The following is a 26,949-nucleotide window of genomic DNA, read 5'->3' on the forward strand; positions in this document are numbered from 1 at the left end:
CTGTACCACGGTAATATCAGCCTACCAAAACGTCACATGATAGTACCACATTTTTCATCCCTACCGATCTAAAGAACCTGCTGGAGCTTGTTATGAAATGTTTATAAAGTCAGTTGTCTTTTTAAATTATTATTTTTATTTTTTATTCTGTAAAAAAAAAATTAAGCAACAGCCACTAGTCTCTTGTATGGGCAGGTTCAATAATGTCAACTTGACTTTCATGTTCATATCAGGTGTGGGAGCTGCAGTCTGTCAGCTGCGTTTCCTTCCAGCCATCACTCACCTGCTTCTCTCTGTCAGCTGCGTCTCCTCCCAGCCATCACTCACCTGCTTCTCTCTGTCAGCTGCGTCTCCTTCCAGCCATCACTCACCTGCTTCTCTCTGTCAGCTGCGTCTCCTTCCAGCCATCACTCACCTGCTTCTCTCTGTCAGCTGCGTCTCCTTCCAGCCATCACTCACCTGCTTCTCTCTGTCAGCTGCGTCTCCTCCCAGCCATCACTCACCTGCTTCTCTCTGTCAGCTGCGTCTCCTCCCAGCCATCACTCACCTGCTTCTCTCTGTCAGCTGCATCCTCTTCCAGCCATCACTCACCTGCTTCTCTCTGTCAGCTGCATCCTCTTCCAGCCATCACTCACCTGCTTCTCTCTGTCAGCTGCATCCTCTTCCAGCCATCACTCACCTGCTTCTCTCTGTCAGCACTTCCTGTGTATCTATTTCCCCATCAGTTTTAAATATAGTTTATCTGTGATGGCGAGGGGTTGGTTCAGTCCCTGATGGGTCTTCTGATGTTACATTTGACTCATTGGAGCAGAGCAAAGTTCATGCATTGGATATAATTTCATCCCTGGTATAACCAGGAGCACAAGGCCAGTCTGATTGGCTCTGCTAGTTCTCTGTCACGCAGCAATGCCAGAGAGGAAAAACCGCTTCACGACGGGTAAACAAACCTGACTCAACTTTTCTCCCTTCCTGCTTGATTTTGCGCATTTTGATATAATTTCACAAACCGTGTCGCGGGCCGTTTTTAAACTGATCCCAGCACACTAATTACTGGTTTGATGACAGTGTTGTTCAGTCAACCTGGTAACTTGGCAGTAGGTTTAGACACATCTGATTGGCTCAGGAAGAAATGAAAATGCAGTATTCTATTATAGTGAACAGGGTGTAGTTAATTCAATGTGTTGTATTAGTAGCTGTGTAAATATCAGGGAACCGTGTGTAGTTGAGTGGCTGTGTGAATATCAGGGAACAGATTGTGTGTGTAGCTGATGCCCTAACATTTTATTAAAGAGGAACAAGTGTCGGGGGACGAACAGGACGCTAGGCCACTCTGAACACCTGGGTCAGTGGTATCTAGTTCAGGGGAGCTGGGTTCCTTGGGTCAGTGTGGGATTCGTCCCAAATTGCACCCTATTCCCTTTATAATGCACTATGGGCCCATAGGGCTCTGATCTGCTATTGGATAGAATAGCCAAGCTAATACAGAGATGATGCCTGTGGTTTCTCTATCATGGGTTTAAACTGGGAAAGATTTGGCTCTGATGAAACTCAATGTAGCCCTCTGGTGGAGGCTGAATGTGTCTATTGACAGCTGGAACAGTGATACATTAGATTGATACTTTATTGGTTCCAGATCCAACTCCATTATACTGAGAGTTGATTGGTTCCAGATCCAAGTCCCTCATTATACTGAGAGTTGATTGGTTCCAGATCCAACTCTCTCTGTATACTGAGAGTTGAGTGTGTGTGTGCGCCAAATGAGCACATCTCTTCTGGAGCACAGCACAGTGGGATGTAGCTAGTTCTACAGCCCTACAGCCAGCCCTACAGCCAGCCCTACAGCCAGCCCTACAGCCAGCCCTACAGCCAGCAAAGCCAGCAATCCAGGCAGCCCTACAGCCAGCCCTACAGCCCAGCCCTACAGCCAGTAACGCCAGCCCTACATCCAGTAACACCAGCCCTACAGCCAGCCCTACAGCCAGCCCTACAGCCAGCCCTACAGCCTGCAATCCAGGCAGCCCTACAGCCAGCCCTACAGCCAGTAACGCCAGCCCTACAGCCAGTAACGCCAGCCCTACAGCCAGTAACGCCAGCCCTACAGCCAGTAACGCCAGCCCTACAGCCAGTAACGCCAGCCCTACAGCCAGTAACGCCAGCCCTACAGCCAGTAACGCCAGCCCTACAGCCAGTAACGCCAGCCCTACAGCCAGTAACGCCAGCCCTACAGCCAGTAACGCCAGCCCTACAGCCAGTAAAGCCAGCCCTACAGCCAGCCCTACAGTCAGTAAAGCCAGCCCTACAGCCAGCCCTACAGTCAGTAAAGCCAGCCCTACAGCTGCTGTGACTGTACTGATGTGTTTCAGGACACAGCACAACTCATCTAGTTAGCTAGGGCCTCCATGGTCCCACAGCTGATGATGCAGAGGAAATTGAACACGTGTGTGTGTGTGTGTGTGTGTGTGTGTGTGTGTAATGAGCGACTGGGTAGACCCACTCAGTCTTGACAGATTTGCATATTCTTCTCTTTTGTCTGTAAGAAACGGTGGTGTTATCCACCAGGGACTTCCTCCACACTCTGCTTCCTGTTTCCTTTCCTCCTGTATGTCTCAGACAGTGTCGCCAAGCTCAAAACCTGATGCATTTGTAATATGCCCTGTCTACAAAATACTGGTCTTGAAAACACTGTTCTTTCGTATAAAAATATTGACCCAATATTGTATCGGTGTTAGATGTGCTGTGCTGGAAGTTTTTAGAAGTTAACAAGCGTGATATGTAGTCTATTTCATGGTGTGTATTTTCTCATTCTGAGGAATTGGTGCGAAAGGGTTTCAATTGGCCGGTTAATTCTGTATGCAGCTCATCAGACTGGAGACATTTGAGAACACACACACACACACACACACACACACACACACACACACACACACACACACACACACACACACACACACACACAATCTGTTCCTATCAAGCTTCACTGGAACAAAGTGACTTGTCTCGTTGCCTGTTAGTTGGTTTTCCTGCCAGTTCCCATCTGTTCTGGGGGCATCCCAAATGGTCTGGACCACACAGGCCTCGACCATACGGCATATATAACATGCATTAAAAAAAAAACTCTAAAATGTAGCCTTCCTATGTGTCCTTGGGCAGTTTTCTCCCCCATGTAGAAATGTGAAATCTTTCTCACTAACCACGTTTCCATTCACAGTTTTTATGAGTTAAGTCATACCCTATTAAAAAAAATATCCCAACAGCTGTGAAGAAAGCAGGACGTTTCGGGACAATTTAAAATATCCCAACAGCTGTGAAGAAAGCCGGTTGTTTCGGGACATTTATAAAATATCCCAACAGCTGTGAAGAAAGCCGGTCGTTTCGGGACAATTTAAAATATCCCAACAGCTGTGAAGAAAGCAGGACGTTTCGGGACATTTATAAAATATCCCAACAGCTGTGAAGAAAGCCGGTCGTTTCGGGACATTTATAAAATATCCCAACAGCTGTGAAGAAAGCAGGACGTTTCGGGACATTTATAAAATATCCCAACAGCTGTGAAGAAAGCCGGTCGTTTCGGGACAATTTAAAATATCCCAACAGCTGTGAAGAAAGCAGGACGTTTCGGGACATTTATAAAATATCCCAACAGCTGTGAAGAAAGCAGGACGTTTCGGGACATTTATAAAATATCCCAACCGCTGTGAAGAAAGCCGGTCGTTTCAGGACAATTTAAAATATCCCAACAGCTGTGAAGAAAGCCGGTCGTTTCAGGACAATTTAAAATATCCCAACAGCTGTGAAGAAAGCCGGTCGTTTCAGGACAATTTAAAATATCCCAACAGCTGTGATGAAAGCAGGACGTTTCGGGACATTTATAAAATATCCCAACAGCTGTGATGAAAGCAGGACGTTTCGGGACATTTATAAAATATCCCAACAGCTGTGAAGAAAGCAGGACGTTTCGGGACATTTAAAATATCCCAACAGCTGTGATGAAAGCCGGTCGTTTCAGGAAAATAATTATAATAAAAAATAAAAATGCCAACAGATATGTTCAACACGGTGGGGTGTTTCTGTGACAGTAATATTAATTATGTGAGAAAACGAGGTAGAAACACCTTTCTGGGTAAATATTGACATAATAACCGTATTGAAGTAAACCCTGGAGTAACGTGATGACATGCTGTTTGGTCGTCAGGATCGAGGGAAAGATGAACGGAGCAAAGTACAGAGAGATCCTTGATGAAAACCTGCTCCAGAGCACTCGGGACCTCTGACTGGGGTGAAGGTTGACCTTTCAACAGGACAAACGACCCTAAGTACACAGCCAAGACAATGCAGGAGTGGCTTTTGGGACTAGTCTCTGAATGTCCTTGAGTGGCCCAGTCAGAGCCCAGACGTGAACCCGATCGAATATCTCTGGAGAGACCTGAAAATAGCTGTGTAGCGACGCTCACCATCCAACCTGACAGAGCTGGAGAGGATCTGCAGAGAAGAATGGGAGAAACTTCTCAAATACAGAGGTGCCAAGCTTGTAGCACCATAGCCAAGAAGACTCGAGGCTGTAATCACCGTCAAGTGCTTCAACAAATTACTGAGTAAATGGTCTGAATACTTATGGAAATGTGATATTTCAGTAAATTTGCCAACTTTTCTAAAAACCTGTTTTTCCTTTGTCATTATTGTGTGTGGGTTGAGGGGGGGCAATTTTAATACGTTTTAGTATAAGGCTGTAACGTAACAATGTGGGGAAAGTCAAGGGGTCTGAATACTTTCCGATTCCACTGTATAGGTTTAACATTTAGCCATGGCCAAAAAGGGAATAGGCCATTTGGCATGTCGCCCTGCTGAGTGCCCCCCTGCGCCGTTGTGCGCCGCCAGACTCCGTGTGGTGCAGTCATGTTCAAACATGGCATCACCGTATGCCGATGGCTGTCAAACATGGTGGATGGTATCGTAGAATCGCCCAACCTTTCTGTGTAGGGACTAGGGATGGCATTTGAGGAACACATGGCTTTGTCATCAGCAACACCCTCTGCTAGCCAGGCATTGTCTTTTTGTATGTATTTCATGTTTCTCCTCCCTCTAAAACATCTTCCTGTTCCTTTCTGGTTGTTCCCTAGCAGAGGGCTTGGATGTTGTCATCTTCCTGTTCCCTTCTGGTTGTTCCCTAGCAGAGGGCTTGGATGTTGTCATCTTCCTGTTCCCTTCTGGTTGTTCCCTAGCAGAGGGCTTGGATGTTGTCATCTTCCTGTTCCCTTCTGGTTGTTCCCTAGCAGAGGGCTTGGATGTTGTCATCTTCCTGTTCCCTTCTGGTTGTTCCCTAGCAGAGGGCTTGGATGTTGTCATCTTCCTGTTCCCTTCTGGTTGTTCCCTAGCAGAGGGCTTGGATGTTGTCATCTTCCTGTTCCCTTCTGGTTGTTCCCTAGCAGAGGGCTTGGATGTGGTCCTCTTCCTGTTCCCTTCTGGTTGTTCCCTAGCAGAGGGCTTGGATGTTGTCCACGCTATGCTCTATAAGTGGAAGGAAATGTGTGCTGGGAAGTGGATTCAATCACAGGATGTTGTTTTTCTGACTGTGTGTACGGACTAGTCTGGTCTACAGGTCTGACTGTGTGTACGGACTAGTCTGGTCTACAGGTCTGACTGTGTACGGACTAGTCTGGTCTACAGGTCTGACTGTGTGTACGGACTAGTCTGGTCTACAGGTCTGACTGTGTGTACGGACTAGTCTGGTCTACAGGTCTGACTGTGTGTACGGACTAGTCTGGTCTACAGGTCTGACTGTGTGTACGGACTAGTCTGGTCTACAGGTCTGACTGTGTGTACGGACTAGTCTGGTTTACAGGTCTGACTGTGTGTACGGACTAGCCTGGTTTACAGGTCTGACTGTGTGTACGGACTAGTCTGGTCTACAGGTCTGACTGTGTGTACGGACTAGTCTGGTCTACAGGTCTGACTGTGTGTACGGACTAGCCTGGTTTACAGGTCTGACTGTGTGTACGGACTAGCCAATTCCTACACCGTCAGATCTTGGACCAGGCTATATACTTATCAATGTCCTGTATCTTCCAGAAGTCAAAACAACCAGTGTTGATCTGTTAAGGCCTTCCATTCTTCCATTCTTCCATACTTCACTCTTTCCTTTTTTCTTACCACGATCTTCTAGTCGACTGTGATTTATGTAGATGCATTCCCCTACACGCTACGACTGGCCCTCGTCTGATGTGAGAGCAGAGTGTTTGTGGTGTGTGTTTTTAGTGTGTCAATGTGTTTTAGTACGAGTACAGTTCGGACCCACCCCCATGCTGTCCGCGGGGGGAGATTTTGGGGCAGTTGGCAACTGGTGTGTGTGACTGACTACAAGGTCTTTTCAGGGATTAGTGAACGGGCCAAGCTGCACCGTGTGTGTGTGTGTGTGTGTGTGTGTGTGTGTGTGTGTGTGTGTGTGTGTGTGTGTGTGTGTGTGTGTGTGTGTACATTGTGTGCTTGCACGTGTCCTGCAACTGCTGGTGTGTAAGCACATAATGGTATGCAGGTCAGGCTCACAGAGGGCGTTCCATACAGTGGTTCTGCACTGCAGTTCTCTACCTGTCCCCGTCCACCATAGAATTCCATGGTCCACGTCACAGTGTGCTGCCAGAGAGAAGAAGAGAGGGGGAGTTACAATGTGGTCCAGTGCTTCAGGCATGTTCACCTTGACTTGGCATCAGTGTGTGTGTGTAGTCTAGGCTTCTAGTCTGTAAAGGGAGTAATCTGGAATATGTTTTAGCTCCCCAGAGCTCTGTAGAACAGGGAGCTAGCTATAAACTATTGAACAAGCTCTTCTCTGTCCACACTCCTGCAGCAGGGTTTGTGAGGTAGGTGGTAGAAGTTTCTAGAATCTTCAATACAACCCCTTACTGTCCTGGAAATGACAGGAGTCTCTACAGGTTCATACAGCAACACCTTACTGTCCTGGAAATGACAGGAGTCTCTACAGGTTTATACAGCAACACCTTACTGTCCTGGAAATGACAGAATGACAGGTCAAGAGAAGGATGAAATGAAGATTAGATGAGTGTCAGACTATTAGCCAGGAGAGGATGAGGTTTGGAGAGGTGTGAAGAGGGAGTGAGAGGAGAGATGTTCAGTGTTTACAGCCAGAGATGAGTCTTCTCTTTGTGTGGACTCTTGGGTTACTCTCCAGGTCCTTGGCATTGTAAGTTGCTAAGCTACCCATCATGACACCCAACCAGACTGGTTATTGACCATTTTGTAATTGTGACCATTGACTGCAGACTGTGACTGACATTTCACAGTGTGTAATGCTGACTTGTAATTCTCTGTCTGGGTCTAATTCTTGATATAAGTATATCAACACCGTGTTTTCATGTAGACATACTGGCTTGGCTTGGGCCATATATCCTATAGATCATATCTGGGGGTATTTGGACATGTCAACAATCATTTTAATACCGTAAAAAATATTAATTTTGGGGTTTGGGGCCCCTCCCCTGCTGCGTGCTACACCAGTCCTTATCTGGTTACCGCCCTAATACTGGCAAATACAAACAATTCATAAAAAGAAATTCAAAATAAGAACTAATTTCCTCTCTCCCTTCCTTCCCTTTGTCTCTTTCCTCCTCCCTCCCTTCCTGTCTCCCCCCCCCCTCTTCTCCCTCTCCTCCTTTAGGCTCTTTACCAGTCTACCGACCCCCACCCTTTCTGGCCAACGATCCGACCCCACCACCAGGACCCAGTTACCCCTGTCCAGCTGGAGGAGGACCCTCCACCACCTCTACCAGTCCAGCCAGGCCGGTCAGTCCACAGCGGTCAGCGGGGGAGTGTCAGGCCAGCAGCCAAGCTGGAGGGAGCCGGAGGAGGAGGGGAGCTGGAGCCGCAGCAGAGGCCCTCAGGGGCCGAGGGCCCGGGCTTCTTGTTGAGGTATAGAGGCTGTGCTACTGCTGCTACAGATGCTGATGGCACCACTACGGAGCAGATGGATCCGAGAGAGCAGCAGGAGGAGGAGGATGATGTCATCTCAGACGGACACACGCACAACGGGGTAACTCTGAGGGTGAGTGAGGCTTTTAGAGTATCTGGGTTGAAAATCTGAGTGAATACACACACACACACCAGGCACGCACACACCGTCCCTCCTGAGGTTAGACACACACACACACACACAACACAATAAAGCTACTTCCTATCCCACAGACACTCATCACAATAACCGTATCCCATTTAAGAGACGCCACAGCTCTCTGTGAGGGATAAATAAGATTTCATACATCCTGGGCTCAGCTGGCAGAGCTAGATAATGATCCAATCAGCATGAGAGCTCAGTACTCCTCATCATCCCATCTCCATCTCATTTCCTGCCTCTCTCACTGTGCTGCTGTGACGTCATTATTGTGCTTCACTAATGAAGAGGACTTCAGTAAAGATCTATACTCGACCATTCTCACAACAGGCATATTATTGCTCTAGGGGGGTTTTCATATCAAGCACAGATAAACGGATAAATCCAAGTAAGTGTGTGTGTGTGTGTGTGTGTGTGTGTGTGTGACTGTAACTGTGTGTGTGAGATTCAAAGAGCCAAGCAGGCATCCTATGTCTTTGGTGTACTATTGCTTTCATTTAGGCCCGGGAGAGAGAAGCTAGTCAGCCCCCCGAGGCATGAGACAACACAATGGTTTAATGATCTGTGTCTGTTCTGCTGCTGCTAGTTCGTGAGACTGATGCATCACAGAGTGCTGAATAGAAGCAGTCAAGCTGGCCTGGATAGGAGAAATACCCTGTAAGTCAGTGTTTCTCAGAGGGCTGAATACAGGCAGTCTGACCTGAGGTCGGGTCTGACGGTAGATGACCTGAGGTCGGGTCTGACGGTAGATGACCTGAGGTCGGGTCTGACGGTAGATGACCTGAGGTCGGGTCTGACGGTAGATGACCTGAGGTCGGGTCTGACGGTAGATGACCTGAGGTCGGGTCTGACGGTAGATGACCTGAGGTCGGGTCTGACGGTAGATGATGACCTGAGGTCGGGTCTGACGGTAGGAGATGACCTGAGGTCGGGTCTGACGGTAGGAGATGACCTGAGGTCGGGTCTGACGGTAGGAGATGACCTGAGGTCGGGTCTGACGGTAGGAGATGACCTGAGGTCGGGTCTGACGGTAGGAGATGACCTGAGGTCGGGTCTGACGGTAGGAGATGACCTGAGGTGGTTGGATATCCTGTTCAGACTACTGGTTGTTTCCTTGTCTTCTGCACCCGTTTTGGTCAATAGTGAGCACACACACCCCCCACACACACACACAACCCCCACCACACACACACAACCCCCACCACACACACAGCGTTAATCCCTGGCTTCTGATCTGCGTGTAGTCTTTCATGTAAAGCCAGCCCTGTGATGCCTGGTAACCCAATACAGCTGCTGTTGGTATTCAGGAGAGGAGAGCAGCCTGCCATGTTGCTCTCCCCGGTTGGTCCTGGATGCTGCTGTGTGGTCTGGGCTGATAGGTGGAAGGCCTGTTATCAAAATATGGTTTGGCTTTGGAGGATTTAAGCAGTCTGGGTCCAGGGTATAGGGCCTGGACTGGGGTATAGGGCCTGGACTGGGGTATAGGGCCTGGACTGGGGTATAGGGCCTGGACTGGGGTATAGGGCCTGGACTGGGGTATAGGGCCTGGACTGGGGTATAGGGCCTGGACTGGGGTATAGGGCCTGGACTGGGGTATAGGGCCTGGACTGGGGTATAGGGCCTGGACTGGGGTATAGGGCCTGGGGTATAGGACTGGGGTATAGGGCCTGGGGTATAGGACTGGGGTATAGGGCCTGGACTATAGGACTGGGGTATAGGGCTGGGTTATAGGGGCTGGGGTATAGGGCCTGGGGTATAGGGCCTGGGCTGGGGTATAGGGCCTGGGCTGGGGTATAGGGCCTGGACTGGGGTATAGGGCTGGGTGTCATTACCTCGGTCATCACAGTAGTAATGACAGCCCACTGCCTCCTTAACAGGTCTCATCAGAGCTACTGTAGCAGTGGTGTCACCATACCTGGAAACTAGGCCCCTCGTGCCAACAGTTGGACTCTCGTGCCAACAGTTGGCCCAAGGTGTTTTTGTCAATTAACCTTCAAGCAGAGTATAGCCGATTTTGTTTATCTAAGACCGTGGTTCCCCAACTTTTTATAGTATGCCGCCGTTGTAAGCCTGCCACACACACGCTATACAATACATTTATTAAACAGAAGAATGAGTGTGCGTTCGTCACAACCCGACTCAAGGGAAGTAACAAAGAACTCTTATGGGACTAGGGCACAAATAATAATAATAATAATAATAATAATAATAATAATAATAATAATAATAATAATCATTTTGCTCTTTATTTAACAATCTTGTTCATCGAAAATTGAATAACTCAGCACAGGTTAATGAGAAGGGTTTTTGCTTGAAAGGATGCGCATAACTCTGCAATGTTGTATTGGAGAGTCTGTCTTAAATCATTTTCCACACACAGCCTGTGCCTGTATTTAGTTTTCATGCTAGTGAGGGCCGAGAATCCACTCTCACATAGGTAAGTGGTTGCGAAGGGCATCCGTGTCTTAACAGTGCGATTTGCCCAGGCAGGATACTCTGAGTGCAGCCCAATCCAGAAAGCTGGCAGTGACTTCTTCTGATTTTAAATGACATTCCCACAGAACCGCTTGTTGCAATTTTCGACGAGGCTCTCTTATTCAGATATATTCAAAAATCCATATTGGGCTTTACAATCATTTACAAAAAGACTTAGAAATCTATTTCAAATTACAAAAAATAAAATGACAGTAAGTAAGTGGACTGGAGGCAAGGCATGAAAGGGATAACGAATCCAGTTGTCATCTGTTTCGGGAAAGTACCTGCGTAATTGTGCACAACTCACTCAGGTGCTTCGCTATATCACATTTGACGTTGTCTGTAAGCTTCAGTTCATTTGCACACAAATCATACAATGATGGAAAGACCTGTGTGTTGTCCTTGTTATTAATGCAGACAGAGAAGAGGTCCAACGTCTTAATCATAGCCTCAATTTTGTCCGGCACATTGAATATAGTTGTGGAGAGTCCCTTTTATCCAAGATTCAGATCATTCGGGCGAGGGGAGAAAAAACATCACCCAGAAAGGCCAGTCGTGTGAGGAAGAACATCACCCAGAAAGGCCAGTCGTGTGAGGAAGAACATCACCCTGAAAGGCCAGTCGTGTGAGGAAGAACATCACCCTGAAAGGCCAGTCGTGTGAGGAAGAACATCACCCTGAAAGGCCAGTCGTGTGAGGAAGAACATCACCCTGAAAGGCCAGTCGTGTGAGGAAGAACATCACCCTGAAAGGCCAGTCGTGTGAGGAAGAACATCACCCTGATAGGCCAGTCGTGTGAGGAAGAACATCACCCTGATAGGCCAGTCGTGTGAGAAACTCGTCATCATCAAGCGGTCAGACAAGTGAAACATATGGTCAGTAAAGACAACTTTAAGTTCGTCTCTCGATTTAAAAAAACAAAACGTGTCAATACTTTCCCCCTTGAAAACCAGCGTGTCTCTGTATGTTGTAAAAGCGTTACATGGTCACTGCCCATACTATTGCATAATGCAGAAAATTCACAAGAGTTCAGGGGCCTTGCTTTAACAAAGTTAACCATTTTCACTGTAGTGTCCAAAACGTTTTTTAAGCTGTCAGGCATTCCCTTGGCAGCAAGAGCCTCTCGGTGGATACTGCAGTGTACCCAAGAGCCTCTCGGTGGTTGCTGCAGTGTACCCAAGAGCCTCTCGGTGGATGCTGCAGTGTACCCAAGAGCCTCTCGGTGGATGCTGCAGTGTACCCAAGAGCCTCTCGGTGGATGCTGCAGTGTACCCAAGAGCCTCTCGGCGGATGCTGCAGTGTACCCAAGAGCCTCTCGGTGGATGCTGCAGTGTACCCAAGAGCCTCTCGGCGGATGCTGCAGTGTACCCAAGTGACGTCGGGAGCAACTGCTTGCACTCGCGTTACCACGCCACTATGTCTCCCTGTCATGGCTTTTGCACCATCAGCACAGACGCCAACATGAGCAGCAGCTACGTTTGGCTACATACAGACTGTTAGTGGAATTCCCGTGAGAGCGTAAGGTTTAATGTGATTGGATGTTAATTATTTGAACCAGGCTACCTGTATTTGACATTGTTTTGTTATTTCGCTGAACACCTAGATGGTTTAATTGTATTTTTGGCAGTGAAACAAGGCTACTCCGGTGAGAGAAAAACCTCTCCCAAATGTATAGCCCTGTTTGGAAAATATAAATGGACTGTGAAAATGTGAAACTGTGAACTTTTATATATTTTTTTTAAAAAGTAGATATTTTTTAAATATGAGAATCCCAGTTTTATTTGATGTACCCCTGACGGCATTGTGCGTACCCCTGGTTGGGAACACCTGATCTAAGGCCAGGACTACAGGCGACCGTCACCATAAGTCCCACGTCTATAGTTGTCAGAAGTCAACATATTTTCTTTGCAGCCAACCCAGGTGAAAGGTGGCGTTGTATGTAGCGACAGTCAGACAGTAATGTGTGTCTGGTCGTTGGTCTGAAGTCTGTCAGGCTGGCTGCATCACACCACACAACTGGGTAAAGGTTCATTCCTAGTGTCACCGTTAACAAACCAGTTATTTTAATCGACATGAGATCACATTCTCAGAACGTTCTAGACATTCTCAGCTTTCTATTTTCATTCTATAGTTCCGTAGTGAACAGTATCAAGCTTCTTAACTTCTCTTGTTAGGTTGTTGTGTGGATGGCTGTGTCGATGGTAAACCCTACACTGAGTTTACAAAGCATTAGGAACAACTTCCTAATATTGAGTTGCCCCCCCCGCCCCAGTCTATACCCTCGTTGGGGTATAGACTGTACAAGGTGTCAAGTGTTCCACCGGAATGCTGGCCCATGTTGACCCACAGTTGTGTCAAGTTGGCTGGCTGTCCTTTGGGTGGTGGATCATTCTTGATACACACTGGAAACTGTTGATCGGGAAAAACCCTGCACCATTGCACTTCTTGACACACTCAAACCAATGCGCCTGACACCTACTTCCATACCCCGTTCAAAGGCATCTTGCCCATTCACCCTCCGAATGACACACACACAATCCATGTCTCAATTGTCTCCAGGCTTAAAAGTTGGTGATTCCGAGACCAGTCATAAAAGGAACTGGTCTCACTAGAAATAGTGACTTTAGTCAGAGAGAGTGACTTTCCCCATCTAGACTGTCATCTACTAGAACTGTGATGAAGACATTGTAACACTAGCCCAATCATAGAGAAAAGAACAAGTATGACAGGGTCACTTTCCCTATCAACCTGATCGTCAACTGGAACCTGGATGATGCCATTATCACACTAGTTAGTCTAGTTAAATTCACAGTATTTTAACATACAGGAAATAGGTGGAAGTTAAAACCTCAAGTCTGCCTCTTCACCTCCCATCTCTTATTCAGTCAGCGCCATGAGGAAGACTCTTCACCTCCCATCTCTTATTCAGTCAGCTCCATGAGGAAGACTCTTCACCTCCCATCTCTTATTCAGTCAGCTCCATGAGGAAGACTCTTCACCTCCCATCTCTTATTCAGTCAGCTCCACGAGGAAGACTCTTCACCTCCCATCTCTTATTCAGTCAGCTACATGAGGAAGACTCTTCACTTCCCATCTTGTATTCAGTCAGCGCCATGAGGAAGACTCTTCACCTCCCATCTCTTATTCAGTCAGCGCAATGAGGAAGACTCTTCACCTCCCATCTTGTATTCAGTCAGCTCCATGAGGAAGACTCTTCACCTCCCATCTCTTATTCAGTCAGCTCCATGAGGAAGACTCTTCACCTCCCATCTCTTATTCAGTCAGCTCCATGAGGAAGACTCTTCACCCCCCCATCTCTTATTCAGTCAGCTCCATGAGGAAGACTCTTCACCTCCCATCTCTTATTCAGTCAGCTACATGAGGAAGACTCTTCACCTCCCATCTCTTATTCAGTCAGCGCAATGAGGAAGACTCTTCACTTCCCATCTTGTATTCAGTCAGCGCCATGAGGAAGACTCTTCACCTCCCATCTCGTATTCAGTCAGCTCCATGAGGAAGACTCTTCACCTCCCATCTCTTATTCAGTCAGCGCCATGAGGAAGACTCTTCACCTCCCATCTCTTATTCAGTCAGCGCCATGAGGAAGACTCTTCACCCCCCCATCTCGTATTCAGTCAGCTCCATGAGGAAGACTCTTCACCTCCCATCTCTTATTCAGTCAGCGCCATGAGGAAGACTCTTCACCCCCCCATCTTGAGGATGTGCATCTATAGCTGCTACGTTTGGTATCGATCAGTCTATCGGTTCTGGAGAAGACCTTTTTAAAGTAGTCATCTAGGGTTGCAAAATTCCGGGGGAACTTTCAATAAATTCCCTGGTTTTCCTGAAATCCCAGTTGGAGGTTTCTAGAATCAGGAGAGAATAAGAGTAATATCCAGACTATCCAGACTCCTCCAACCAGGATTTCTGGAAAACAAGGGAATGTATTGAAAGTTCCAGGAGTTTTGCAACCCTATAGTCAACATCCGTAAAAAACAGTCCAAAATGCATCAAAAGCATGGTAATGAGCACAGAAGTAGCTGATCTTAGGGTGACGTGTCCAGTTGGTCCTGATGGTTCTATGGGGGGGCGTGTGTATTTTTATGTGTGTGGTGGGGGGGGGGGGGGGGGGGGTTTATATGTGTGTGTGTGTGTGTGGGGGGGGGGGCGTGCGCGTCTGTGTTTGTGTGGGGAGGGTGTGTGTTTCATTGTGAAACATTATCAATACACTTCTTCAGGTACTACGAACACTTTTGCCATCTTATAACTACTCCGCTCACTTCAACATTTGCCAAAAGTGAATAACACCACCTAGCTTGAACCGCGGATCGCAGCTTTTTATGTGTTATTGTTTCATCGGCAAGAAGAAACCTGTAAGCAAACATTTCCCAGCATGCTTTTCTATTCATTATGAGTGAGTCATAGAAGCCTGTTCCCGCTCCACACCACTATCAACCACATCCTCCTGACTGACATGTTCATTAGAATTTACCCTGCGGTATTAAACCTACTGATCTTCTGATAGTCACCCGTGTGGCAGACTAACTAGGAATCACTCCACCACAGAATGACCCAACTGCTGCTCAGTGTGGTTTCTAGCATCAATCTCTAAAACATCACCCTAGCTTTATGGCTTGGGGAGGCTGGTTTCTTTAGGTTCTATGTCTCTTTAGGCCCTCTTTAATATAAAGGACTGCCTGTTGGAGGTCCTTCCAATGAATCGGACACTCCCTGGAAACAGGGCCTGAAAATACATTTTTGGGTCCACCAGCCACTGTGGCAGGTAAGATATAAAATAAATAAAATAAAAATAATAAATAAAAATCTACCAGCCACTCCAGCTAAAATATTTTTTCGCATAATTACGCACAGACAAAAAACGACTTGATGAGCTTTGTTGTTTCTAATAAAATAAAGGTATTACTATTAAGAAGCGATGTGGTATATTGCTATATATTTTTGCATAAAAAATAATCTTTTAACCAAAATATCACAGACGAGACAAATGTTCTGCTGCCCCTTTTAAAGGCAGGATGTCACCTTGGCTCCCGAGTGGCGCAGCGGTCGACGGCACTGCATCTCAGTGCTAGAGCCGTCACTACAGACACCCTGGTTCAAATCCAGGCTGTGTCACAACCGGCCGTGATTGGGAGTCCCATATGTCAGAGCAGAAGGAAGCAAGTTTTCTTCCAGGACAACCTTGTACGTGGCTTGATTCATGCGTCCTTCACAAAGACACATCTGCCCGATTCCAACCTTGCTGAAGCACCACCAGATCATCGCCGATCCTCCACCAAGTTTCACAGTGGGTGCGAGACACTCACTCTCAAGGTCTCGCACCCACTGTGACATTTGGTGGAGGATTAGTGTGAATCAGACCGTGTGAAGCAATGGGCAGGGCCTGCCCGGTTGATATGGGGTAAACTTCCCCTTTAACAAGAAGGGAGATCATATCAGGGAAACAGTTGTTTTACCTAAGAACCTACTGCTACTCTGATGAAAACCAGCAGTATTAACGCAGTAATACTCTTCCCATCAAACTAAAAACAAACGGCCTGACTTACTGACACTCTTCAATTGTACTGCTGATATTGCCGTAGGCCCAACTGGTGATATTGCCGTAGGCCCAACTGGTGATATTGCCGTAGGCCCAACTGGTGATATTGCCGTAGGCCCAACTGGTGATATTGCCGTAGGCCCAACTGGTTAATATTGCCGTAGGCCCAACTGGTGATATTGCCGTAGGCCCAACTGGTGATATTGCCGTAGGCCCAACTGGTTAATATTGCCGTAGGCCTAACTGGTGATATTGCCGTAGGCCTAACTGGTGATATTGCCGTAGGCCTAACTGGTGATATTGCCGTAGGCCTAACTGGTGATATTGCCGTAGGCCTAACTGGTGATATTGCCGTAGGCCTAACTGGAAATACATGAATATTTTCCATGTCATGTGGAGTCTCAATTAGAATTATAGCAAATTGTAAAACAAATTCTTAGCTGTTATATTTTGCGGCTTAAAGTCAGATGAGGTGTTTTGTGGTTGGATTCACAGTATATATTTAGTTTGAGATTTTAGACGTTAGCTAGCAGGGTAGCCTAATAGATTTTAGACGTTAGCTAGCAGGGTAGCCTAATAGATTTTAGACGTTAGCTAGCAGGGTAGCCTAATAGATTTTAGACGTTAGCTAGCAGGGTAGCCTAATAGATTTTAGACGTTAGCTAGCAGGGTAGCCTAATAGATTTTAGACGTTAGCTAGCAACTTTTTGACGGACTGGTTTCATCTGGACAAAAAAAGAACCGTTGCTTAGCAACCGGACACCAATGTGATCTGTGGAGAGAAAAGAAAGTGATTGTTCACATAATAGTTGTGATGGAGGAGGGCTCTCGAATCAGGTTAGAGTTGGAAAGACTACCCCAATGTGTTTTCTATATTGATATTAAAGGAGGCCGTGTGTGTGGTGGGGTTACTGTGTAGGGCCTAAAACTAACTTTTCTTTTTTGTATAACAGCCACTATGGCAGGTAGATAAATATTTTTTTTTTATTTTAGATTTAGATTTTTTTTTGTACATAATTTTGGGCCATAATTACACATAGAAACACACAAAAGGGTGAGCATGCTTAGTAATGTTTCTAAAAAACAAATGCTTTACTAGTTATAAGTAATGTGGTATATTGCTCAATTTAATTTTATATTCTGTGACTTGAGTATTAACAAAAATATCAGCCCAAAAATGTTTAGCTGCCCCTTGAAGGGGGATGCAAGCCACGTGCTGTGAGCATGTAGAGGCCGACGATGTCTCTTTGTGCTAGCAGTGGAAGCAAACTCAAACATTGAAAACAACCTATCTTGTGAACAAAACAAATGTAAATAGCCAAGAAACACGAGTACAAAGTCTTACCTTAGTAGACTTCTGAGTAAATTAGACCAACTTTTATGCATGTGCCCATTGCTTCTAAAAAGTAATCGTCTCAGTGCTCACAGCCCCCAGACTGACAGTGTTGCTGCGAGAGGTGGGATAGCTGTAACATTAGGATTCAGATTTAGTTTTTGGAATACCGGATATGAAACAAAATGGCAAAAATACTTGGCCAAAAAAATCTCATTGTATTGGTCACTTACATGTTTTTTAGCAGATGTTAACGCAGATGTTGTGAAATGCTTTCGTCTATTTTGCTATAAATTACAACACTTAAGTGTGCCCATACTTGACTATTTTTTTAAAATGAAATGCCCACACTGTTGAGCCCGGAGTGTTACTACACGCCAACCTGTCTGGTGAACTAGACATTCTTACCCAACAAAATCCACCTCGTTCATTTTAGGCCCTGTTACTGTGTGTGGTGGGGTTACTGTGTACATGGGTCAGCCAGCAGGGCACTTCTTTGCTTCACTTCCTCAAAAAGGAGCCCTCTAATGCAGTGTAGGAGACATGGATGGCCCCTCTTCCTCTCTCTCTGTCTCCTCTAATGCAGTGTAGGAGACATGGATGGCCACTCTTCCTCTCTGTCTCTCTCTCTGTCTCTCTCTCTGTCTCCTCTAATGCAGTGTAGGAGACATGGATGGCCACTCTTCCTCTCTGTCTCTCTCTCTGTCTCTCTCTCTGTCTCTCTCTCTGTCTCCTCTAATGCAGTGTAGGAGACATGGATGGCCACTCTTCCTCTCTCTCTGTCTCCTCTAATGCAGGGTAGGAGTCAGGGACGGCCCCTCTTCCTCTCTCTCTCTCTCTGTCTCCTCTAATGCAGGGTAGGAGTCAGGGACGGCCCCTCTTCCTCTCTCTGTCTCCTCTAATGCAGGGTAGGAGTCAGGGACGGCCCCTCTTCCTTTCTGTCTGTCTCTCTGTCTCCTCTAATGCAGGGTAGGAGTCAGGGACGGCCCCTCTTCCTCTCTGTCTGTCTCTCTGTCTCCTCTAATGCAGGGTAGGAGTCAGGGACGGCCCCTCTTCCTCTCTATCTCTCTCTCTGTCTCCTCTAATGCAGGGTAGGAGTCAGGGACGGCCCCTCTTCCTCTATCTCGCTCTCTTTCTCCTGCATGTGATCGTTGTTTACACTGAGAGAAGGAAGGTTCAACCCCAGAAGACTCTTGACAATTAGATGTCCGTCTGCTCTCTGCCTCAAATGGACCACACTTTCACTCTCACTTCTCCAGCTGTGTGGAAAGAACTGACAACAATGTGCCAAGTATTTTTCTAGATCTCTGGGGATTTCTGCCTGCTTTTGGTTAGGGTTTTAGCTGACGTTATATCTAGCTTGAGTTGTGTGTTATTGTTCTTCACAGAACTCTTCTCTGAGCAGTCACAAGTGTCAGGTGGTACACACTCACCCCCCCCCCCCCCCCTCTGCCTGTGTGTCCCAGGGGGATGGTAGAGATGATGGTCCTAAAAGACAGCAGGTCGTTAGGTAGGTCTCCTCTGTGCCAGCCAGCCACTGTGCCAGCCGACCACTGTGCCAGCCAGCCACCTTCCAGCCGACCACTGTGCCAGCCAGCCACTGTGCCACTCAGCCAACCCACCCAGCGTGCCAGCTAGCCAGTGTGCCAGCTAGCCAGTGTGCCAGCCAGCCAGTCAAAGTGCTCTTTCATTTTACATGTCTGGGTAGTCCTCTAGGGAAGCCCCCTCCTCTCAACCTCTCTCCCAATCATCTCCCGAGCTGACAAGGAAAAACTCTGTTCTTCTGCCCCTGCACAAGACAGATAGGTAACCCACTGTTCCCCTGCACAAGACAGATAGGTAACCCACTGTTCCCCTGCACAAGACAGATAGGTAACCCACTGTTCCCCTGCACAAGACAGATAGTTAACCCACTGTTCCCCTGCACAAGACAGATAGGTAACCCACTGTTCCCCTGCACAAGACAGATAGTTAACCCACTGTTCCCCTGCACAAGACAGATAGGTAACCCACTGTTCCCCTGCACAAGACAGATAGTTAACCCACTGTTCCCCTGCACAAGACAGATAGGTAACCCACTGTTCCCCTGCACAAGACAGATAGTTAACCCACTGTTCCCCTGCACAAGACAGATAGTTAACCCACTGTTCCCCTGCACAAGACAGATAGTTAACCCACTGTTCCCCTGCACAAGACAGATAGTTAACCCACTGTTCCCCTGCACAAGACAGATAGTTAACCCACTGTTCCCCTGCACAAGACAGATAGTTAACCCACTGTTCCCCTGCACAAGACAGATAGGTAACCCACTGTTCCCCTGCACAAGACAGATAGTTAACCCACTGTTCCCCTGCACAAGACAGATAGGTAACCCACTGTTCCCCTGCACAAGACAGATAGTTAACCCACTGTTCCCCTGCACAAGACGGATAGTTAACCCACTGTTCCCCTGCACAAGACGGATAGGTAACCCACTGTTCCCCTGCACAAGACAGATAGTTAACCCACTGTTCCCCTGCACAAGACAGATAGTTAACCCACTGTTCCCCTGCACAAGACAGATAGTTAACCCACTGTTCCCCTTCACAAGACAGATAGGTAACCCACTGTTCCCCTGCACAAGACAGATAGTTAACCCACTGTTCCCCGGGCACCGACGACGTGGATGTCTATTAAGGCAATAATAGTGAGTGGCCGGGACGAGGGCACTAATGTAATAGTGAGTGGCCGGGACGAGGGCACTAATGTAATAGTGAGTGGCCGGGACGAGGGCACTAATGTAGTAGTGAGTGGCCGGGACGAGGGCACTAATGTAGTAGTGAGTGGCCGGGACGAGGGCACTAATGTAATAGTGAGTGGCCGGGACGAGGGCACTAATGTAGTAGTGAGTGGCCGGGACGAGGGCACTAATGTAATAGTGAGTGGCCGGGACGAGGGCACTAATGTAGTAGTGAGTTGCCGGGACGAGGGCACTAATGTAATAGTGAGTGGCCGGGACGAGGGCACTAATGCAGTAGTGAGTGGCCGGGACGAGGGCACTAATGTAGTAGTGAGTGGCCGGGACGAGGGCACTAATGTAATAGTGAGTGGCCGGGACGAGGGCACTAATGTAGTAGTGAGTGGCCGGGACGAGGGCACTAATGCAGTAGTGAGTGGCCGGGACGAGGGCACTAATGTAGTAGTGAGTTGCCGGGACGAGGGCACTAATGTAATAGTGAGTGGCCGGGACGAGGGCACTAATGCAGTAGTGAGTGGCCGGGACGAGGGCACTAATGTAGTAGTGAGTGGCCGGGACGAGGGCACTAATGTAGTAGTGAGTGGCCGGGACGAGGGCACTAATGTAATAGTGAGTGGCCGGGACGAGGGCACTAATGTAATAGTGAGTGGCCGGGACGAGGGCACTAATGCAATAGTGAGTGGCCGGGACGAGGGCACTAATGCAATAGTGAGTGGCCGGGACGAGGGCACTAATGCAATAGTGAGTGGCCGGGACGAGGGCACTAATGCAGTAGTGAGTGGCCGGGACGAGGGCACTAATGTAATAGTGAGTGTTCGGGACGAGGGCACTAATGTAGTAGTGAGTGTCCGGGACGAGGGCACTAATGTAGTAGTGAGTGTCCAGGACGAGGGCACTAATGTAGTAGTGAGTGGCCGGGACGAGGGCACTAATGTAGTAGTGAGTGGCCGGGACGAGGGCACAATGGTTTCGTCACTGTTTCACTTCACTAGAAAAGGGCGCTTCAGTTCCTCATTCTCCTATCTGGGAAATTCATCCCTTTCCGTCCTGTGTCTCCGTGTCTCTCTCCTTGCTCCCAACACACCAGGCTCTGGTCAGATAAATGCCTCCCAACACACCAGGCTCTGGTCAGATAAATGCCTCCCAACACACCAGGCTCTGGTCAGATAAATGCCTCCCAACACACCAGGATCTGGTCAGATAAATGCCTCCCAACACACCAGGCTCTGGTCAGATAAATGCCTCCCAACACACCAGGCTCTGGTCAGATAAATGCCTCCCAACACACCAGGCTCTGGTCAGATAAATGCCTCCCAACACACCAGGCTCTGGTCAGATAAATGCCTCCCAACACACCAGGCTCTGGTCAGATAAATGCCTCCCAAAACACCAGACTCTGGTCAGATAAATGCCTCCCAACACACCAGGCTCTGGTCAGATAAATGCCTCCCAACACACCAGGCTCTGGTCAGATAAATGCCTCCCAACACACCAGGCTCTGGTCAGATAAATGCCTCCCAACACACCAGGCTCTGGTCAGATAAATGCCTCCCAACACACCAGGCTCTGGTCAGATAAATGCCTCCCAAAACACCAGACTCTGGTCAGATAAATGCCTCCCAACACACCAGGCTCTGGTCAGATAAATGCCTCCCAACACACCAGGCTCTGGTCAGATAAATGCCTCCCAACACACCAGGCTCTGGTCAGATAAATGCCTCCCAACACACCAGGCTCTGGTCAGATAAATGCCTCCCAACACACCAGGCTCTGGTCAGATAAATGCCTCCCAACACACCAGGCTCTGGTCAGATAAATGCCTCCCAACACACCAGGCTCTGGTCAGATAAATGCCTCCCAACACACCAGGCTCTGGTCAGATAAATGCCTCCCAACACACCAGGCTCTGGTCAGATAAATGCCTCCCAACACACCAGGCTCTGGTCAGATAAATGCCTCCCAACACACCAGGCTCTGGTCAGATAAATGCCTCCCAACACACCAGGCTCTGGTCAGATAAATGCCTCCCAAAACACCAGGCTCTGGTCAGATAAATGCCTCCCAACACACCAGGCTCTGGTCAGATAAATGCCTCCCAACACACCAGGCTCTGGTCAGATAAATGCCTCCCAACACACCAGGCTCTGGTCAGATAAATGCCTCCCAACACACCAGGCTCTGGTCAGATAAATGCCTCCCAACACACCAGGCTCTGGTCAGATAAATGCCTCCCAACACACCAGGCTCTGGTCAGATAAATGCCTCCCAACACACCAGGCTCTGGTCAGATAAATGCCTCCCAACACACCAGGCTCTGGTCAGATAAATGCCTCCCAACACACCAGGCTCTGGTCAGATAAATGCCTCCCAACACACCAGGCTCTGGTCAGATAAATGCCTCCCAACACACCAGGCTCTGGTCAGATAAATGCCTCCCAACACACCAGGCTCTGGTCAGATAAATGCCTCCCAACACACCAGGCTCTGGTCAGATAAATGCCTCCCAACACACCAGGCTCTGGTCAGATAAATGCCTCCCAACACACCAGGCTCTGGTCAGATAAATGCCTCCCAACACACCAGGCTCTGGTCAGATAAATGCCTCCCAACACACCAGGCTCTGGTCAGATAAATGCCTCCCAACACACCCGGCTCTGGTCAGATAAATGCCTCCCAACACACCAGGCTCTGGTCAGATAAATGCCTCCCAACACACCAGGCTCTGGTCAGATAAATGCCTCCCAACACACCAGGCTCTGGTCAGATAAATGCCTCCCAACACACCAGGCTCTGGTCAGATAAATGCCTCCCAACACACCAGGCTCTGGTCAGATAAATGCCTCCCAACACACCAGGCTCTGGTCAGATAAATGCCTCCCAACACACCAGGCTCTGGTCAGATAAATGCCTCCCAACACACCAGGCTCTTGTCAGATAAATGCCTCCCAAAACACCAGGCTCTGGTCAGATAAATGCCTCCCAACACACCAGGCTCTGGTCAGATAAATGCCTCCCAACACACCAGGCTCTGGTCAGATAAATGCCTCCCAACACACCAGGCTCTGGTCAGATAAATGCCTCCCAACACACCAGGCTCTGGTCAGATAAATGCCTCCCAACACACCAGGCTCTGGTCAGATAAATGCCTCCCAACACACCAGGCTCTGGTCAGATAAATGCCTCCCAACACACCAGGCTCTGGTCAGATAAATGCCTCCCAACACACCAGGCTCTGGTCAGATAAATGCCTCCCAACACACCAGGCTCTGGTCAGATAAATGCCTCCCAACACACCAGGCTCTGGTCAGATAAATGCCTCCCAACACACCAGGCTCTGGTCAGATAAATGCCTCCCAACACACCAGGCTCTGGTCAGATAAATGCCTCCCAACACACCAGGCTCTGGTCAGATAAATGCCTCCCAACACACCAGGCTCTGGTCAGATAAATGCCTCCCAACACACCAGGCTCTGGTCAGATAAATGCCTCCCAACACACCAGGCTCTGGTCAGATAAATGCCTCCCAACACACCAGGCTCTGGTCAGATAAATGCCTCCCAACACACCAGGCTCTGGTCAGATAAATGCCTCCCAACACACCAGGCTCTGGTCAGATAAATGCCTCCCAACACACCAGGCTCTGGTCAGATAAATGCCTCCCAACACACCAGGCTCTGGTCAGATAAATGCCTCCCAACACACCAGGCTCTGGTCAGATAAATGCCTCCCAACACACCAGGCTCTGGTCAGATAAATGCCTCCCAACACACCAGGCTCTGGTCAGATAAATGCCTCCCAACACACCAGGCTCTGGTCAGATAAATGCCTCCCAACACACCAGGCTCTGGTCAGATAAATGCCTCCCAACACACCAGGCTCTGGTCAGATAAATGCCTCCCAACACACCAGGATCTGGTCAGATAAATGCCTCCCAACACACCAGGCTCTGGTCAGATAAATGCCTCCCAACACACCAGGCTCTGGTCAGATAAATGCCTCCCAACACACCAGGCTCTGGTCAGATAAATGCCTCCCAACACACCAGGCTCTGGTCAGATAAATGCCTCCCAACACACCAGGCTCTGGTCAGATAAATGCCTCCCAAAACACCAGACTCTGGTCAGATAAATGCCTCCCAACACACCAGGCTCTGGTCAGATAAATGCCTCCCAACACACCAGGCTCTGGTCAGATAAATGCCTCCCAACACACCAGGCTCTGGTCAGATAAATGCCTCCCAACACACCAGGCTCTGGTCAGATAAATGCCTCCCAACACACCAGGCTCTGGTCAGATAAATGCCTCCCAAAACACCAGACTCTGGTCAGATAAATGCCTCCCAACACACCAGGCTCTGGTCAGATAAATGCCTCCCAACACACCAGGCTCTGGTCAGATAAATGCCTCCCAACACACCAGGCTCTGGTCAGATAAATGCCTCCCAACACACCAGGCTCTGGTCAGATAAATGCCTCCCAACACACCAGGCTCTGGTCAGATAAATGCCTCCCAACACACCAGGCTCTGGTCAGATAAATGCCTCCCAACACACCAGGCTCTGGTCAGATAAATGCCTCCCAACACACCAGGCTCTGGTCAGATAAATGCCTCCCAACACACCAGGCTCTGGTCAGATAAATGCCTCCCAACACACCAGGCTCTGGTCAGATAAATGCCTCCCAACACACCAGGCTCTGGTCAGATAAATGCCTCCCAACACACCAGGCTCTGGTCAGATAAATGCCTCCCAAAACACCAGGCTCTGGTCAGATAAATGCCTCCCAACACACCAGGCTCTGGTCAGATAAATGCCTCCCAACACACCAGGCTCTGGTCAGATAAATGCCTCCCAACACACCAGGCTCTGGTCAGATAAATGCCTCCCAACACACCAGGCTCTGGTCAGATAAATGCCTCCCAACACACCAGGCTCTGGTCAGATAAATGCCTCCCAACACACCAGGCTCTGGTCAGATAAATGCCTCCCAACACACCAGGCTCTGGTCAGATAAATGCCTCCCAACACACCAGGCTCTGGTCAGATAAATGCCTCCCAACACACCAGGCTCTGGTCAGATAAATGCCTCCCAACACACCAGGCTCTGGTCAGATAAATGCCTCCCAACACACCAGGCTCTGGTCAGATAAATGCCTCCCAACACACCAGGCTCTGGTCAGATAAATGCCTCCCAACACACCAGGCTCTGGTCAGATAAATGCCTCCCAACACACCAGGCTCTGGTCAGATAAATGCCTCCCAACACACCAGGCTCTGGTCAGATAAATGCCTCCCAACACACCAGGCTCTGGTCAGATAAATGCCTCCCAACACACCCGGCTCTGGTCAGATAAATGCCTCCCAACACACCAGGCTCTGGTCAGATAAATGCCTCCCAACACACCAGGCTCTGGTCAGATAAATGCCTCCCAACACACCAGGCTCTGGTCAGATAAATGCCTCCCAACACACCAGGCTCTGGTCAGATAAATGCCTCCCAACACACCAGGCTCTGGTCAGATAAATGCCTCCCAACACACCAGGCTCTGGTCAGATAAATGCCTCCCAACACACCAGGCTCTGGTCAGATAAATGCCTCCCAACACACCAGGCTCTTGTCAGATAAATGCCTCCCAAAACACCAGGCTCTGGTCAGATAAATGCCTCCCAACACACCAGGCTCTGGTCAGATAAATGCCTCCCAACACACCAGGCTCTGGTCAGATAAATGCCTCCCAACACACCAGGCTCTGGTCAGATAAATGCCTCCCAACACACCAGGCTCTGGTCAGATAAATGCCTCCCAACACACCAGGCTCTGGTCAGATAAATGCCTCCCAACACACCAGGCTCTGGTCAGATAAATGCCTCCCAACACACCAGGCTCTGGTCAGATAAATGCCTCCCAACACACCAGGCTCTGGTCAGATAAATGCCTCCCAACACACCAGGCTCTGGTCAGATAAATGCCTCCCAACACACCAGGCTCTGGTCAGATAAATGCCTCCCAACACACCAGGCTCTGGTCAGATAAATGCCTCCCAACACACCAGGCTCTGGTCAGATAAATGCCTCCCAACACACCAGGCTCTGGTCAGATAAATGCTGGTGCGTCACCCCCCCTTGGAGAGGAAAAGGCCAGGACACAGTCACAACGTGATGTTCAGATAAACCTCTTTAGCGTTGCTTCAGTTGGCCTTTCTCTTTCCATTTGATCGTGTAACTCAATACTGAACCTTGGCAACAAAAGGATTAAGGACAAAGTCTTGGTTTATTTTCTCTACCAGCGTCACCCACCCCCATCACCATTATCCACTCCTTTACCAAACAGCACCGGGCTGTGTGGCGACGGAGTGGAGACATTGGTGTGTACTCTGAGCTTTCATAGACTTATTTGTCTGTCCCCAGGTAGACTGTGTGTGTGTGTGTACCTGTGTAGACTGTGAATGTAAACATTCAATACTGCTGTTGTTTATTTTATTTAACCTTTAACTAGGCATGTCAGTTAAGAACAAATAGTTATCTCCAATGCCGGCCCAGTGTATGTCCGTGACCGAGGATATCTGGCTTAAGGAAAAGGGGAGCAGTGCACCATGGAAGTGATGGATTGCTCAATCTCTCCCATGTGACTGACGCACGCACGCGCACGCACGTACGCACACACACACACGCACACACACACGCGCACACACGCACACACACACACACACACACACACACACGCATGCTAGCA

At 48.6% G+C, this 26,949-nt stretch overlaps 1 protein-coding gene across 5 annotated transcripts in view; it reads left to right on the forward strand.

Moving 5' to 3' along the window:
• LOC101268929 (adiponectin receptor 2) overlaps positions 1 to 26,949 on the forward strand; it is an 86,568-nt gene that overhangs the window by 15,149 nt on the left and 44,470 nt on the right. For 4 of the 5 annotated variants that reach the window (XR_005038429.1, XR_005038430.1, XM_036956490.1 and 1 more), the window contains exon 2: positions 7,667 to 8,050. Coding sequence is in view for 3 of the 5 variants with exons in the window: in XM_036956490.1 (XP_036812385.1) it covers positions 7,973 to 8,050 (78 nt within the window). In the remaining 2 variants the exon portion in view is untranslated. 5 annotated transcript variants of the gene reach the window in all.

Source organism: Oncorhynchus mykiss, chromosome 21 (assembly GCF_013265735.2).
Source record: "Oncorhynchus mykiss isolate Arlee chromosome 21, USDA_OmykA_1.1, whole genome shotgun sequence".
NCBI classification, from domain to species: Eukaryota; Metazoa; Chordata; class Actinopteri; order Salmoniformes; family Salmonidae; genus Oncorhynchus; species Oncorhynchus mykiss.